Source organism: Dipodomys merriami, unplaced genomic scaffold, assembly GCF_024711535.1.
Source record: "Dipodomys merriami isolate MVZ:Mamm:240054 unplaced genomic scaffold, mDipMer1.0.p SCAF_8, whole genome shotgun sequence".
Classification (NCBI taxonomy): Eukaryota; Metazoa; Chordata; class Mammalia; order Rodentia; family Heteromyidae; genus Dipodomys; species Dipodomys merriami.
Genome location: NW_027206401.1, coordinates 49,835,667 through 49,854,105, shown reverse-complemented (window position 1 = coordinate 49,854,105; position 18,439 = coordinate 49,835,667). Strand labels below are relative to the sequence as shown.

General features: G+C 38.5%; 1 protein-coding gene across 5 annotated transcripts; it reads right to left on the bottom strand.

Moving 5' to 3' along the window:
* Positions 1-10,629: 10,629 nt before the first annotated feature.
* On the bottom strand, positions 10,630-17,943 carry Gjb7 (gap junction protein beta 7). Of its 5 annotated transcripts, none has more exons than XM_070010399.1 (4): positions 17,842-17,943; positions 15,282-15,407; positions 13,185-13,306; positions 10,630-11,925 (listed from the first exon to the last, which is right to left on the bottom strand). In XM_070010399.1, the coding sequence occupies exon 4, from the start codon at positions 11,896-11,898 to the stop codon at positions 11,092-11,094; it is 807 nt and encodes a 268-aa protein (XP_069866500.1). In that variant the 5' UTR covers positions 11,899-11,925; positions 13,185-13,306; positions 15,282-15,407; positions 17,842-17,943; the 3' UTR covers positions 10,630-11,091. The 5 variants fall into 5 exon arrangements, with proteins under 5 accessions (XP_069866500.1, XP_069866498.1, XP_069866499.1 ...); XM_070010397.1 differs by having other exon boundaries at positions 15,282-15,357; XM_070010398.1 differs by lacking the exon at positions 13,185-13,306 and having other exon boundaries at positions 15,282-15,357.
* Positions 17,944-18,439: the final 496 nt, after the last annotated feature.

The window sequence follows — 18,439 nt, the reverse complement described above, 5'->3', positions numbered from 1 at the left end:
ATGGGAAAGAGCCAATGTGCAGTGAGTGGGTTCTTCCCAGCTCCTAGTTGTAGTTGATGTATATAGAGAGGATTGTAAGTTGTACTGCAAGAGGTTTCATTTGCCTTAATTGAGGAGCTGAGTGATTTTTGTTCCCCCAAATAGCAGGGTGGAAATTAATTTTCAATTTGCAGGTTGCTTGTACACAGCTCTTAAATTTAAGTACTGTTATACCCTCTGCCAAGGGTAGCAAGGTTGGGTTTAAGAACAGTGAATGATTATAATGAGCCTTGTGTGCCAAAATCCCTTTATAGCATGAGATATTCAAGAAGCCCCTGTACTTTTCAGGACACACAATAGATACAAACTGCACAGGAACAGATTGTGCCAGGATATTTGTCATTAGAAAGCTGTCTGTGAGGCATCCTCTTAAGGAGAGTGTCCATTTCTTGCTGAGCCAAATTGGCCCCTTTTATACAGAGGCATTGAGGTAGCAACACTTGAATGCTTAAGATTGGGATGGTGGGTATGCAAATACTCTTTTGTAATCACGCAGTCCAAATGTCCAAACAAGTCATTCTTGACAGTCCTAGATAGCTACCTCCAGTCCTCAGGAGCTGGTAAACTTGTTACATAATAAAATACCGTCATCTTTAAAAACAATGAATTTAAGGCTGGAGGGAAACCTTGGAAGAGTTCTTAGCTCACTTTTACTGGGAAAACAAGGTATGTACTAAACCTACTTAGACACAACTGTGTCTACTGCCATAGTACAGAATATTTTTGCCAATACATTTTTGCAAAGTAGATTTTTTTTCAAATGGCATTGTGGCAGCTAAGTATTTACTTACGCCATGCTTCTCATGAAAGCCCCATCTGTGGGAAGAATAGGAAACTTAGCATTCTGACTTGATGAAAACAGTGGCATGGAGAAATTTAACAGTACCCTACAAAGTAGGTCTCCTATGCCTGGCTTAGACTGCTTTCTACTGTGTTGCTTGGTGATGTAGTTTCCATTTCCCAGTGGTATTATGTTGGTGGAAAGTGTCAGGATCACATAATGATATGAATACACAAGCAAGAGTGCAACCTGCTCTCTATTGGGTAAAGTAAAATTGATTTCTTAAATGTAAAAGTTCAAAGTTTTCATCTGCTTACCACCAGTGTAAAATGAAAAAACAAACAAACCAGGTCTGTTTTTCCAACAGTGTGGGTGTGATGTGGTGTGCAGGTTCTGGGGCTTGAACTCAGAGCCTATGCACTGTCCCTGAGTTTTTTGCTCAAGACTAGCACTCACTACACTTGAGCCATAGCTCCACTTCTGGCTTTTTCCTGATTATTGGAGATAAAGATTCTTACAAGGGGCTGGGAAGGTGGCTCAGTGGTATAGTGCTTGCCTTGTGTGCATGAGGCCCTGGGTTCAATTCCTCAGCACCACATAAACAGAAAAAGCCAGAAGTGGCACTGTGGCTCAAGTGGTAGAGCTCTAGCCTTGAGCTGAAGAACTGAGGGACAGTGCTCAGGCCCAGATTTCAAGCCCCCACGACCAACAACAACAAAAATACTCTCAAAACTTTCCTGTGTGGGCTGGCTTTGAACCATGTGATCCTCAGATTTCAGCCTTCTGAATAACTAGGATTATAGGCATGAGCCAGCAGCTCCCGACTTTAACAAATTTGTAACTACACATCACCTCCCACACAAAGTAAATGAACAAGTAGTAGACTGGGCAGCTGCTCTGCCAAAAATGAAAGACCAGGACACTCCAGTTGGTTCTGTGGAAGTGATATGCTCCTTTACCACATGATGAAATGATTGTGTTAGATTTTGAGCTTTAGGTATGGCTGGATTTTCTCAACCTCCACCTCTCAGAGATGATGCCTTTGACAAAAGAAAATTTGAAATTCAGTAGGGGCTAGAGAAATAGCTCAGTGATCAAATACTTGCCTAGAATTTGCAAAACCCTGTGTTTGCTACCCATGCACTGCTTAAACACAAAACCATAGCCTAGAAGCCAGAGTCCCTATGAATACCTACATCTCCCCCCATCCCCTGCCCCTTTCCTTTTTTACTAAACTCGTTTTTCTCAGAAGTACTAGATGGAAGCAAAAGACAGACATGCTTAGCAGAAAATTCAAGTCTTTTCTGACCCAGAACTTAGCACTGCCACAGTTAAGAGAATTCAACTCAAAAGATTTCAAGTAGCTTGGAAACTGGCTCTCGATAGTAGGAACAGCAGATGATAATAAGCAGCTAGGTGCCACATCCTATTCCGACTTCTTACACATCAACTCATTTAATTATCAATGTGAGGAATTAGCATAGGTGGTAACAGTTTTTATTCCTAGGTACTACCTGACACATCTCCCTTAAGAGACTTAGATATGCTTGTTGAGGATAAATCCTAAACATTATTTGAAGGAAAAGTAACATGGTAGCCAATATTATATACATATATGTACACATATTCTCTGCTTCAACAAATCAAACAGGTTTTATCCTGTTACCTTTGGCAAAATCTACATTCAAATCTTGTTATCTTTTCCACCTTTATAAGAGGTCATGTTCAGATTGGCCTAATTAAAAATGTTACATTTTTAGATTATACTTTTATTATAATTTTTGACTGGTTTGCAATGTATCTCAGGCTGGCTTTGAATACAGGGTCCTCCTGCTGCCATGGTCCAGCAAGCCTATCTGTACAGTCATTTTTAGTAGATGTGTATTCATATTTATTCAGTAAATATTCTGGTGTTTTTAGTACCTGTCACAGCATATTTTTTGTAATTAGGTGATCTGCTTTCCTTGTAGCTCCCAGCATGTCTTCCTGCATTACAATTGTCTAGCTTTTGCTGGAATGAAGTTACTCTCTGAAAGAAGTTGTACTTAACTTACATGCATATGTAACAAGCCTGACCCCTTACAGTGGCTGGGTAGTAAGTTGCACAGGAGTGTAAGGCCACAAGATGGCAGACTAACATTAGAAATGTATATACAATTTGGGATAATTATTGTAAGTTAAACAGCTACACAAGCACAGTTTTTAAAAATTAGGACAATTGCCATTACTTTAGAATGAATATGGGAACAGACTGGAGACAATATTGATTGTATGTGTTTAGCTTTCTAATAAGATAAAGAAGTGATAATACAATTGGGAGCTGAGTGTCACATGGAGGTGCCAATATTGCAAAGCTCTTTGAAACAATTCCAATAAATTTCTCCAACACCAGATTTGGATTTTTTTAAACTGGATACCTGCTGTGTCACTTCATGAAACATCAGGCAAATCACTTGATTGTTTTGTGCTGCAGGAGTTTAATTCAGATTGTTAATATACTAATTTAACTTTTTATAGCATAGTTACACTGTAAGCTTTAAAAATATGTTCATTGATACCAAGCTGCTGTGGATTAAACCTTGAAAGTAAAAATGATGGAGAGCATCATTATCTCTTGCATTTGAGATGCTGGCAATTCAGAGAACTGGGGGCATAGCTCAAATGGTAAAGCATTTGCCTAGCAAGTGGCAGGCCCTGAGTTCAAGCCCCAGTACTACAATAAAAAGAAAAGGATATATGTAAGCAAATATAAGTGATAAAGCCATGTGTGGTTCGTTGCAGCACCTGGCACAGTTTTTGAATAGCTACCATATGCCAGTGGCCTTCATGGGTCATCTCATTGGTGCAATAGCCCTGCCAGGTACTATTTTGTATCCCCATTTTACATTACATTTTGTTCTCTGACAGAAATATTTGATCCAAGGCTTGCAAGAGAACTTTTTTCAAGGTGCAGGAAAGAAGAATGAAATTATACAACGTATTTAGTAAGTACTTTTTGCATGTCATTATAATGCCAAAATTGTAAAGAAAATGAATTTTCTATTTTATGCAATCTGCCTAAATAGTTTATTATAAAGAAATAGCTTGTTGTCCATGAAAATTTGTTATTTCTGTGTACTCAGTTTATGTAGGGAGAGAGCCAATACAAAGTCTCATTTTGCCATTTGCCCAATCACATTCTAAAAACTAGAATCATAGCTAAAGAAAATTTGGAGAAAATCCAGTTGCACCTCCATATAATTCAGAAGCATTCTTTAACATCTCTTCCAGTGTCTTGAGTTCTTACTGTTTTATAAAATGATCATTTCATCGAGGAAGCTCAAACTAATAGCATTTTCCTATATTAGGCCTTTTTCTCTTTGGTTTGCTGCCATTGGTCCTGGTCCTCAGCCAGTGCAAAGTTGGAATACAAAATGAACTGTTTCCCCTTTGAGGACTGGAAGGGTCATTTCCTATATTCTGCTAATAGAGGTTTAAATTAACAATTTTTATAGTCTCATACCTTGCTCATCTTAAGGTAGTATACAGTTAGAATTCCAAGGACCTTTGCTGCAAAATAAAATCAGTGCTGTTCTCAGAAGATTTATGCAATGACTTGTCCATATCACATCACCTATTCTGAATAAAATTCTACCCTACTGAAATGATTAACACTTTTCAGTTTTGCCATTCCACACACTAGCCATTTTTTTGTGTCCAGTAGAAATTAGTGTGCCTTCTATGTCTCTATGCTAGCCACTAATGTGAATGTATTTTTTTGCCAGTTGTGGGGCCTGAACTCTGGGCCTGGGCACTGTCCCTCAGCTCTTCAGCTCAAGGCTAGTGCTCTACCATTGAGCCACAGGGCCACTTCCAGCTTTTTCTGCTATGTGGTGCTGAGGAATCGAACCCAAACCCAGGGCCTCATGCATGCAAGGCAAGCACTTTACCACTGAGCCACCTTTCCAGCCCCTAATGTGAATGTTTTTAAGAATTGTTTAGGCCCTAATAAAAACAGATTAGCAAACAATGATTTATCCTAGGTACGAATTAGCTTTTGGCCAGCACAGAGCAGATAAGAGAGGCAGTTCCTGTTAGTAGGCAATTCAGTAATGGCAGCAGTGTCCCAAGAGCCCATCTTTCTGCTCCTACACAAGGTCTTCCATCCTCAAAGTCATCTCCTGAAAAGTATTCACTACAGAAGTCCATTACTCTATTAGTTATGATGTTCTAGGCATGTAAGGATGAGGGGGGTAACAAGACACAAGTAGGTAGGCCACTTTTCCCCAGTGCAAACTTTTCTCCAGCCCCACCCCCCAAGTCTCTCCCTTTGGTAAGAAGATAGCCATCTGCACACAAAGAATGTTTGAAAATCTTCTTTTATTTAAGCTAGATAAATTGTCATCCTCAACAAAATCATGACTCTTAGATGGAGATAATAGATAGATGAGAGATGAGGAAGGCAAGATCTTGGATGATGTATTTTTCTGCAAATGTACTGTCAAGTACCAATAACCTTACTATATATATTAAATTGATAGGATTTGGAGCAATCTATTCTAGGAAGATGAGTTTACTTGTTAAACTAATCAGTTGGTATATTTATCAAAGCCAAATGTCCTTATTTTTTGTAGTATTGATAAAGCTCAAAGTACAAAGTATATGGAGGGTTGTTGTTATAGTGCTGGAGTTTTTTTTCAATTTTTTTATTGTGATTAAGTGGTTACATAATTCCCCAAATTTCACAGTATTGTGGGATAGTGATGTTTAGTTAAAGTCACAAACACCTTCTAACTTTCATGGAGCAAATTGTCTATCATGGTCTATAACATTTATGAGTTCTGTGAGCTTTGCAATACAGTTATTTCTTCCACATTGGGTGATATGTACATTTGTTTTGCATAGCGTCAGCTGTTCCCTTTTTCCCACTCATTCCCTCCCTCCCATTGCTGCTATTGACTTGCTTAGTACATTTTGGTCAGTGTCCAGTGCAGCTGATGGGTCCCTCTGGTATATGATTTCCCCCAATTCCCTCTAGTTCTGTGTTATTCTCCTGGTTTCCCTCTGGTGTGCACATATATACCATATATGTGATCAGCAGCATGGGGTTATTTAGTAGTGATTCAACCAGATGAGTGGAAGTCTTTGGTTTCTTAAGTCTTGTTAATTTTGTTATATCACTTTACATTTTGGATTTAGCATCCACTTATCAGGGAGACTGTGTGCCGTTTGTCTCTGCTCTTGGCTTACCTCGCTCAACATGATTTTTTCTAGCTCCATCCATTTCCCTAAAAATGCCATAATTTTGTCCTTTCTAATGGCTGCATAATATTCCATTGTGTATAGATACCACAATTTTCAATCCATTCATCTGTGTTGGACATCTGGGTTGTTTCCGTATTCTGGCTATTGTGAACAGTGCTGCAATAAACATGGAGGTGTAGTGCTGGAGTTTTAACTCAAAGCCTCATACTTGCATGGCTTACTTGCTCAGCTGGTATTCTACCACTTGGGCCCATTCCTGCTTTGAGCAGATTATTATGGAGATGGAATCTCAGAGACTTTTCTGTCAAGGAAGACTGATCATCCACATCTCAGCCTCTTCAGTAGATATTATTACAGGCTTGAAACACTGGCCCCTGTCCAGTTAAAAATATTTTAGAGCAAGAATGTAGCCTATGCATTGCTTAATATTTCTCTCCTGTGGCCCCAATCTGCAACAAAGGAGGAACTTTTCCTAGAGAGTAGGAACCTGGAGTCCACTTCTTCAGCCTACAGTGAGTATTTGTAAGTAGGGAGATTCATCCCTAATTCTACACTGACAGCAATCTGTCCTCCATTCCAGAAAGAGTACTTAATATCTGAAACAATTTTAATATAAAAATAATAGAAATTACTTGCACTATTTTTATCTGAACAATATTTTCCTCTGTAGTAATAATATGTAATTGAGAATCAAATCTCTATAGCTGGGAAAGGATCTGATACTTCCTTTTAGATGAAAAGTTGAGTTAAGTAATATCCAGAACTCATGTCACTTTGATTTCAAACCATATGTGATACATTAGAGTACTTTGAAAGACAATCTCACAAACTATACAAGGGAACAAGAGGGAGGGACTGGGAGAGAATAAGGAAACAGAAGATGCTGTATGTAAGGAAATGTACTTGTTACCTCACTTGCATAATTGTAATTTCTCTGTAAATCTCCTCTAAATAGCAATAAGGTAAATTAGTAAAAATTTTAAAAAGATAATCTCAAAATAGGAAAGTTGTTGGACACAGTGGGAATAAAAACGGTGTGTGGGAAATAGAATTTTCCTCAATACCCAGGATCTTTTACAGCTGAAAGAAGATTTGCTTTTGGGAGAAAAGGCCCCATGTCTTTATTTTTTGAGAAGAATTTGTAGAGCACTTATCTCAGGCCCTGGTCTGAAAAATCCAGTTGAAAGCTGACATGCTTTCTCTTGTGTGCTTCACCACTTCTTGTCCATTTGATTTTTTTAAGCCATGAAATGTTCCCCTCTTCTGTGGTCTATATACTCATAGAATATACAAAAACATTACATGCACAGTAGGAGTAAGGTGTTGTCTGTGATTAAGCGGTATGTCACATACATGTGATGGTATGTGAACTATGGGCTTTTAAACAAGTCATTATAATTTTAAGGACAAAACTAACATGAGAAATGATGAAAAAATCCATAAAGAAGAGTTTGGTATCTCTATCTTACTTGTAATCAATATTGAGTTCCCTCTAGAACTAGTTCCTAGTAGCACAAATGTGTAAACATGCAGAAAATGGCAGGGGGGTTAGAAAGGGAAGATACTAGAAAAACAAACTATTAAACAGGGAAAATGTATGTGGAAGGTAGGTGGTTTTGTTTTGTTTAGGGTTTTTTTTTTTATCTTTTTGTTTTTGTCAGTCCTGGGGCTTGAACTCAGGGCCTGAGCACTATAACTGAGCTTCTTTTGCTCAAGACTAGCACTCTATCACTTGAGCCACAGTGCCACTTCTGGCTTTTTCTGTTTATGTGATACTGAGGAATCAAACCCAGGGCTTCATGTATGCTAGGCAAATACTCTAGCACTAAGCCACATTCTCAACCCCTGGACGGTAATTTTAATGGGCTGTCTCATGCAAGACCTAGACATCTAGCTTGCACCAGATTAAGCAAATAGAAGATGATAGATCAATAGATAAATAGATGGTAGGTAGGTAGGTAGGTAGGTAGGTAGATAGATAGATAGATAGATAGATAGATAGATAGATAGATAGATAGATAGATAGATAGATAGATAGATAGATAGAATTTCATACAAAGGGTAGAGATGGAGCCAGACTCAGGACCAACAAGATTGAAGGATTCAAATATCAAGACTTGGAATTTTCCTCTTCTCCACATATCTTCACAGTGTGCCTTTCTGCATGAGAACCATAGCTACTAGCAGCTATGGTCATTCATTTTATACAAGCAGCTCAAAAAAGTTTCCCACCAAATTTCAGTTAGTCAAAAACTCTATGACCCCCACCCAGTAAGGTCTCTATCCAGAAAGTTCATGGGGCAAGTGCTGACCAGTCACGATACCACCCCTTCTACACTTCTCTTAACAGAAGTGGACATTTTCTTATTCCGAGATTATTATATCTCAGAATGTGCACACAGGGTCATGCTCCCAAGCGCTCAATATCTGCTATGTTATTCATGAGAAAAGCAAGGCAGATAGCACAACCTAACTTTTTTTTTATTACTGTGTATTTGTGATGGTACTGTGGTTTGAACTCAGGACCTTGCACTTGACAGACAGGTGCTCTGCACCATGCTTAAGCCTTGACAATTTATCTTAATGAAATGTTTGGGAACTTGAACAACTCTAAAACTCTTTAGAATATTCTTATAAGAAGCTCATTCTGTGAGTTAAAAGTTGTACCAACAAGCAGGGTAAAAATATTTTTTCCTATTTAAATATAGCTTCAGTTCTATTATCCTTCCTTACATATCTTTTAGTTTTTTCACTCTACAAAGAAGAATAGCAAGGTATATATACGTCCTAATAATTATATCTGATAGATTAGGCAGAACTTATCATAATGGACAGGAAGAGGCTGAATTTCAGAAAAACATTTTTGGTAGCAAACTCATTTTAACAATGAAACAACCGTTTGTCTCTATTCTAACTTTGTACCTTAAATTGTCTTTTCTGGCTTTCACATCAGAAACCTTAAACTTCCTTAACCACTTATGTGTGAAAAACCTAAAACCCAATGGCAAAAGACCTGGTAATCTCTTTGATTCCAGTAGCAAAACCATAGGATAAACTGAAGAAAGGAGAAATCACAAAGATCACTTCTTTCTCTCTGTTCAGTACCCAGTGTTTAAAACAGATTATGAGCACTGTTTGTAACTTGGCCTGTAGACTACAGAATGACCCAAATAACCTTCGCTGTGTATGAATTGTAATGTGACATTTTATTCTAAAGAGGTCAGGCATGGAAGACACGAATAATTGATTTTAGTTAAAATTATGCTGTACACTGAATTTTTGGTTAAGAAATTCTCAAAGGGGAACAATTCTTGAGCTATCTTACCAGTCTTGCAAATCTTGTTCTAAAATTGTCAGAACGAGTGTTTTATTTTACGAAATAATCATAATCAGTGAAACCAACTTTCATCACAAACCATTTTTATTCTGAAAAAAACAAACATATATTGAGTATTAAATCCAAAGACAGACGGGTGTCGGTGGCTCATGCTTGTAATCCTAGCTACTCAGAAGGCTGAGATCTGAGAATCACAGTTGAAAGCCAGTCCAGGCAGGAAAGTCTGTGAGACTCTTATCTCCAGTAAAACCACTCAGAAAAACAGAAATGGCACTGTGGCTCAAATGGTAGAGTGCTAGCCTTGAGCTGAAGAGTGGGGGGACAGCGCCCAGGCCCAGAGTTCAAGACCCACGACTCACACACACACAAATCCAAAGACAATATATCTGTGATTTTTAAAAAATACAAGAAAATTTAGTTTTCAAAACATGTGAGTAAATAGAATATATTTTGTTACCTGTTCTACAGAGAAATGTGTTATTAAATTTTAAGCAAATCATGTCATCTTTATAGGATATTGTGAACTTTTATCTATGGTAATTTATACAATATTTCAATGTTCTTATGGTCAAAGAGGTATGTGAAGTGATTCTTGAATGGGCATGTTTCTCTGTGGTCTCTCCTGTTTCTGGTTAGTATGCACCTGTGATTGGGTGCTCCACTTCCTAATGTTTCTTGAGTTACTCTTTGTGTTGTCTGCTGTCCTCAAGCTTAAGTAAGATATTTTTTGTGTTTAAAGGGAATTTGTATTTAAAAGGAAGTATTTGTATTTAAAGGGAAGACTGGTAAAAAAAATATATAGAATGTTCTTCCCTTTCTATAGTTCACTTAAAGCCAAGGACCCTAATATTCAGAGTTCTGAACTTTCTCATTGAACATGCATATCTTGCCCACTTTCTCTACAAAGTCTGAGGAATCCTAAGGGAGTTGAAACCTTGAATGCCACTTTGTGGAAACTGCTAGGGCTTCCATGGAGGAAGGGTCACTTTTTATAATAGCTACTTCATTATAGATGAATTATAATCAGATCGTTATAAAAAACCCTTCAGAAAATCTATAGGTTTTCTATTCTGACCTATCCAAACTCTTGAAAGAACTCATGCATTGCCTTTCTTTCTTTTCCTATTTTCTTCTTTCTCTCCCTTTCCCTTTCCCCTTCTTTTCCCCTTTTTCTTTTTCCTCCTCTTCTTCTTCCTCCTTCTCCTCTTCTCACTCCTTCTCCCCCCCTCCTTTCCCTCCTCTCCCCTCCCCCTCCTCATTCTTCTTCTTCTTGTACTCTTAATTGGATTTTTCACTCAAGGCTGGTGCTCTATATTTGATCCATACCTCTACTTCTGGGTTTTTTGCTGATTCATTGGAGATAAGAGACTCATGAACTTTTTGTGCCTGGGTTGGCTTTGAACCTAGATTATCAGATCTCCGCCTCCTAAATGGCTAGGTATGAGCTATACAGGTATGAGCTACCAGCATCTGGCTGTTAGTTCCATTTCTTTAGATTAATTTGTAACTATCTAGTAAAAACACAACTTGTTTGTCCAAAAAGAACCCTACAATAAAACAAGGAGTCCTCTGTAGCATTCACTAATGAGAGATTTTTTTAATTTTAAATTTCTCCAAAATAATATTAACACACCCCAAGTTTTCCAAGCCAGTTAAAATCTCACTTAGAAAGGATGCAAGATTTCTTTGTTTAATTCTCTTGTGTGTCAAAAAGTAACTTTGCTTCAGGTTGCTGGGGTATACCTATAGCCAAGTCTAAATGATGGTTATAAAGTTGGGGAGGGGCCCCCATGACACCACATTCAACAGATCTGAGATGATGGCTCTGATATTCTGAGCACTTGAGCCTTTTAGAATGCTTTTGGAGACTGCACTTGAAAAAGTACTTGAGAACCAAAAAACACAACTCAGCGAAATTTAACACAATGCACAAGCACGAGGCAATGACTAAGAAGAAGATGAAGATTGTTTTCTCAGTGGGTTTGGAGATGAAGCAGTCCACAGTGTTGGGACAGGGCTTCAAATCACACTTCATAATGTGGGAAACACTAAAACCACCATATAACTTACAAAATAAAACAAGGAAGCCAATTTCAAATCCAGTTTTCACAATGAGGCTGATCAGGTATGTGTACCATAGACCTCCATCCATGGTGCCTGGGCTAACATAGAGTTTCCTTCTGAGTCTTTTCTCTCTACTCTCACGATAGGCTACATGTAGGACCACCAGGAGAGAAGGTGTGGACACCATAATCAGCTGTAAGGCCCAAAGTCTGACCTGGGAGATGGGGAAGAAGTAGTCAAAACACACATTTTCACAACCAGGTTGTCGAGTGTTGCACTCAAACTCCTTGTCTTCATCCTTCCACACATGCTCTGCTGCCACGATGTAGACCAGCAAACGAAAGATGAACACAACAGCCAGCCAAATGCGCCCAATCCCAGTTGAGTATTTATTTACTCCACTTAGGAGGTCTCTGAGGAACATCCAACTCATGACTCAGGCTCACAAAAACTCAAGAACCTGCAAAAGAGAAAAATGTCACCAGTTTCATTTATTTCTATTCCATTGACCAATCTACTGTTTTAAAGAATCAGAAAAGGGCTGGGAAGGTGGCTCAGTGGTAGAGTGCTTGCCTTGCATACATGAGGCCCTGGGTTCGATTTCTCAGCACCACATGTGCAGAAAAAGCCGGAAGTGGCACTGTGAGTCAAGTGGTAGAGCGCTAGCCTTGAGCTGAAGAGCTGAGGGACAGCTCCCAGGCCCAGAGTTCAGGCCCCAAAACCAGCAAAAAATAATCGGAAAAAAAAACTACAAAAGGAGTTGATATAACTGCTCCACTGATGTATTGATCCCATGCCCACTTTGATTAGTCATTCCCTACCGAACCCTCACTTACCTCTCTCTCTCTCTCTCTCTCTCTCTCTCTCTCTCTCTCTCTCTCTCTCTCTCTCTCTCTCTCTCCTCTCTCTAAAATCTCTGTGAAGCCAGCTATTAGTGGCAGGTTCCTGACTGCCAAATCTTTAGCTCAATCCCAGATCTCTGCTCCCCACTACCCCTTGATCTAAATGTCCCACAGAAACCCCAACTTTGATCTGGCCACATGGAATTTATTACTTTTCCTGCCCTTTGACTCTTGTTGAACTGTAGGACCAACAGCCAAACACCCAATTTAGAAATCTCATACTCATCTTGGATCCTCTCCCATGAGTCTTTTATTAATTGCCCACCCATCAAGTTCTTCCTATTCCATCTAAACATCTCTTAAATTCCAAGGTGCTTCTGAAATCGCTCACCCATACATCTCCTATTTCCACTACCATCTTCTCTTCTCCCTTCTTAGTGGATGCTCAGTGATACTTGGTTCTGTGTGTGTGTGTATTTGTGCATGCACACACACATGTACACATGGTCTTGAACTCAGGGTCTGGTCTGTCCTGGGCTTTTTGTACAAAGCTGCCTACCACCTGACCCACAGCTACACTTTTGGCTTTTTGGTGGTTAATTGAAGATAAGACTTTCCTGCTTGGGCTGGCTTCCAACCATGATTCTCAGAACTCAGCCTCCTGAGTAGCTAGGATTACAGGTGTGAGCCACCAGCACCTCACTGCTACTTGGTTCTCTTATACTTGTCTCTATCTCTTGCTCTTTTCAGTGAAAAGTTAGTAGGAAATTGGGGACAACTTCTGCTTAATTTTAGTGACAATTGCTTTCTGGCACTTGTCTGCTCCCATCTTGTCTTATGATTGAACTCTGTGGGATGAGTCTTGATTTTTACTTACCAGGTCCAGTATGTGTTTAGTTTCGTTCAGTATTTGAATTGGTCTCTCACGGCCACCCGGAAAGGTAGATTGTTTTGGATTGTTTTTGCCTGTTGGTTTTATGGTGGCTCTGGTTTTATTCTCTGAAATAAGGAAGCGGAGTCTGGGAAATGAAGCCACTTTTCCAAAGTCACAAAGTAGATTCAGGGGGACAGCACTCCAGGCCTGCCACTAATTCTCTGATTTCTCAGGGGAAAAATTTGACCTTTTCAAGTCCTGTTTTCTATTATGAAAGTCACTTTTTGTTTTGTCCACAGAATCAGCCAACAAAATATCACAGAAATAGTGTTGTGAAGAGAGCCACGGGGGAAATAAAATTAGAATATTGTTATAACAGCACACCTACTAGAATCTATTACATTCTCTTTTACAGAAGGAACAGTATTGAGTAAGCCCACACATTAGAACCCTGAAAAGACAAATTAAGGTTAAGAGGTATTTTTGGAATGAACACAGATACATGTATACAATGCTGTATTCAGCAGAGAATGAATACTTCAATGTCCTTGGTTTTCAGAACAAAACAAAATTGTATTAAGTAAAAAGTATGTTTCAATCTATCTGAAAGGTTAATGTCTTCATGAATTATTGAAAAACAAAGCTCCAAAGACAAAAAAGGAAAGCAAAAGCTTTTATGTTTATGGCATGTCATTAGGCGTTTATCCATATTACTCAAGAGGATATTTATGTAATGTCACAAAACATTTGAGAATCGTTTCAGAGAGAAATGAAGATGAGTCAATCCAGACTGCATTGCTGAAAGAAAACCAGTAAGAAAGCAATTGACCATTGAGTAGAATCAGAGGACTGGAGCAATCAAATTGCAGAATCACTTTTACTTTGATAAGTGCTCATCCTATAGCAGATCCTTTGCTGATGGAAAAGTAATGACTTTCTCATTGTGAATAGTTATTTTAATGCTACTTCACTTTTAATTGAGTGACTTAGCATATGTGTAATAGCTTGGCCACAGTGTTGAACTTTCTGGTTTAAGTCGAATCTCGTTAGTGACTCTGAGAGACTTATAGGGGTGGTAATGCTTTCATGCGCCCTCAAAACAAGTACAACACAGATCAATGCTCAGTATGCACTATGACTATTACTTTTCTTTGCCACTAAAATGTGTTCTTCATGTCAAAGTCTTACCATTTCATAAATGTAATATTAATTGTACATAATGCAATACACATTAAATGTACTGTATTTAGATCACTAGTAAATTCATTACACTTAAATATACTGAATGTAGTATGTTTTCTTAGCATGTATGAAAGCCATGGGTTCAATTCCCATTACTGCAAAAAGTGCATTGAATGCAAAAAAAATATTTTTCTGTTTCATAGACGGTGAACAATAATCAAGAATTGCCATATAATCTCAAGCATTTTGGGGAACTCTGGGTCTTGATACTGTCCCTGAGCTTTTGTGTTCAAGGCTAGGGTTCTACCACTTGAGCCCATAGTACCACTTTCAGCTTTTTCCTTTTTGGTGCTTAATTGGAAATAAGAGTCTCATGGACTTTCCTGCCCAGGCTGGTTCCAAATCGAGATCCTCAAATCTCAGCCTCCCGAGCAGCCAGGATTACAGGTATGAGCCATTAACATCCAGCTTAATTTTTTAATCTATTAATAATTCCAGATTCTTCATGTATCCTTTTTCTTAAAATTTCAATGATTAGTTTTTTGAGTTTTCAATTTTTACTTTTTTTTTTTATAGTACTGGGGGAAAAAACAGGGCCTTACACATAATAGGCAAGTGTTCTGCCCCTAAGCTATTTGCTAGGTTCCATTAACTATTTTTCTAACTAATTTATTTATTTATTTAGCCAGTTCTGGGGCTTGAATTCAGGGCCTAGGTATTGTCCCTGAGCTCTTCCTCAAGACTAGAGTTCTACCACTTGAACTACACTCCACTTCCAGCTTTTTTGGTGATTAGTTGGAGCTGAGAGTCCCACAGGACTTTCTTGCCTGGGCAAACTTTGAACCATGATCTTCAAATCTCAGCCTTCTGAGGAGCTAGGACTACAGGAGTAAGCCGTCAGCACCCACATCCACTTACCTGTTCTAATGTCTCAGTTTTCCATAACTCCGTCCTCTCTCTTCTGAAGTAGCAGTTTACTTCACAGAAATTTAGTCTGGGCAATTCAGGTAATCAAGCATTTTAGACAGTAAAATATTCAATATTCTTAGTACCAATAACAGAAAAGTTACAAAAAAAGAGGAGAGAGAAGTTAATGGGATGATTAATTTTCCCCACACAAAAGAATTTAGTTGGACTTCAGCATTTACAAAAATTAATTTATAATGAACCTACAACCTAAATATGAGGTAAATTTATTAAACTATTAGAAGAAGACATAGGGCCAAATCTTCATGACCCTGGATTTGGTAATAGACCACAAAAGAAAAATAAATTGAAACTTACAAAGATTTAAAAGTGCCATACATTAAACGACTTAACAAGAAAGTGAAAAGACTATGTATAGAATATTTGTTAATATGTATAAATTTTATATCTGATATGGCTTTATATTCAGAATATAAAGAGCCAACATGTGGGAACTGGTGTCTCTATTAACAGATGAGTTGATAAAATGTGATGATAACACATAAGAGAATATCATCCAGCTATAAAAACATAAAATTCTGATGCATGCTACATCACAAGAGAAACTTGATGTTATCTGTAGACTGGCCTCAGGTTGTAATCCTTCCAGACTCTGTTTCCTAAGAAGCTAGAACTTGCCTGGACAAGGTATCTTCACTTTTGAAGATTCCTTGTAAAATCCCTGAACCGTTTTTTAGATCAGGATCTGTGGGATTCCTATTGATCTGTAAGGATATATAGGAAATGGGTTATGTTTTGTGTATGCTATTCTCTCTCTCTTTCTCTCTCTCTCTCTCTCTCTCTTTCTCTCTCTCTCTCTCTCTCTCTCTCTCTCTCTGTGTGTGTGTGTGTGTGTAGAGTATTATAACTCAACAAGAACACTACTAGGCAAAGGATTTAAATATATATTTCTCTAAGGAAGATGTACAAATGGCCAATAAGCACATGAAACATGAGTAGTCCTTAGAGGAATACAAAAGTTCAATAATATACCACTTCATACTAATTTGACTATAATTTTAAAACCTCAGGTGTTGGTGAAGATGTGGAGAACTGGAGCCTTTGCTCACTGCTGATGGAAATATGAAATAAGACAGCCCCTGTGGAAAAGTCTGAAATTTTCTCAAAAAGGTAAACATAAAATCACCAAAACATGGACGAACAATTTAACTCATAGGAATATGCCCCCAAAGAACTGAATAGAGACTCAAACATACTTGCATGCCAAGGTTCACTATAGCATGACAATCAAAGCCAGTTCTGGGGCTTGACCTCAGCCTAGGCACTGTTCCCGGGCTCCATTTTCTTTCTTTCTTTCTTTTCTTTTCTTCTCTTCTCTTCTCTTCTCTTCTCTTCTCTTCTCTTTTCTTTTCTTTTCTTTTCTTTTCTTTTCTTTTCTTTTCTTTTCTTTTCTTTTCTTGTTTTTGGGTCTGGTCGTGGGGCCTGAACTCTGGGCCTGGGCACTGTTCCTCAGCTCTTCAGCTTAAGGCTAGCGCTCTACCACTTGAGCCACAGCACCACTTCCGGCTTTTTTCTTTTTGCTTATGTGGTGCTAAGTAATCGAACCCAGGGCCTTAGGCATGCAAGGCAAGCACTCCACCACTGAGCCACCTTCCCAGCCCCATCTGGGCTCCATTTTCTTAAGGCTAGCTCTCTACCATTTGAGCCATAGCACTACTTCCAGCTTTTTTTGTGATTCACTGAAGATGACTCTTATGGACTTTCCTGCCCCAGCTGGCTTTGAACCATGATCCTCAGATCTCAGCCTCTTGAGTAGGATTATAGGCATAAACAACCAGCACCTGGCTCTGAAACATCTTTTGTCCAGTACACTTTCCTTAAGTTTTATTTTGTTAGTTTTGTGATGTTTGATATTTCTTTTGTGAATGTAGATGCAAAAGAGCTATGAGGTTTAAGGATTTTTACATCTTGTTTTAGGACTTGTACATGTAAATAACATGTTATTTAGAAAAAAATGTCAACATCAGGAGACCCTGAGAAACACAGAGAAGAAAGAACATCTGCACAGCCCAAGAGGGCTGTTTTAATTTTAATTTTAATTTTAACAGGGTATTTTAATTCCCTGTATAAATACTGGCATTGTCATTTTTACAGAATGTCCAATTAGGAACAATGCTAAGGCTGCTCTCATCCCACACAATGGGTCACTGAAAGGTCCCAGGCTGTGGCCCTCAACTCTGTTGTCCTGCTTATCACATTGACACCCTGTACTCTGAGCTCCTACCAGGAGCTCATCCTTGGCCACCGTCCCCAAAGGCCCTGCATTTAATCACATATTCCAAATGTGACAACTTTATTTTGTGGCAACTTATGCAGAAAGGGCACCTTTTGTGGCACAAAGCTGACTGACAGAACAGTAAGTTTTGTAATAAGACACATTACCACTTTCACTGAAACTGTTTTGAACCAAGTAATCGCTACTCAACTACAATAAAAATACAGTTGTCCCATTATATTGACAAAGCCTGACAAGAAAATAAGCTTAACTTACCTCTCAGAAGAGAAGTGGACATTTAGAAGAAATCCAGTCACTCATTTGATTTTTTAAAAGCATGAGTTTAGTCCATTATTTCCCTGAGAATGAACTTGTGTTTTAAGCCCAAGGAAATGAAATCTAGTGGTTTCCAAGGTAGTGTGAACCAAATAGGTGTAACCTGATCCTTTGTTTTGGCTCATAACTTAGATGTGGTTTGCTGAGTCTCTATGTTAAAAGAACTAAAACTGGAAATATGCATTCAAAGTCCCTGTCTCTCTCACACATACAGTAGTTCATTGAATATTCCTTTCTATAAGAGCTTCTCATCATCCTTACAAAGAAGCTGGGACAATGAGAGTGCTTCATCTGTGTAAATGATTTTTCCAAGGTATTATCAAATGCTATCTAATAAAAAAAATCAATAGGCAAAGAACAATTTAGGCAATCTATCTTTAATGAGCTTATTTGACCTCACTCCATATGTTTTCATCTTAGAAATTTAGAAAGTAACAGGGTGTGGCTAGCACTTGGGAGGTAGAGGCTGGAGGATATGTGAATTTGAGGCCAACCTGGGCTACATAGAGTGACCCTGGCTAAAAGCCAAACATTGTCT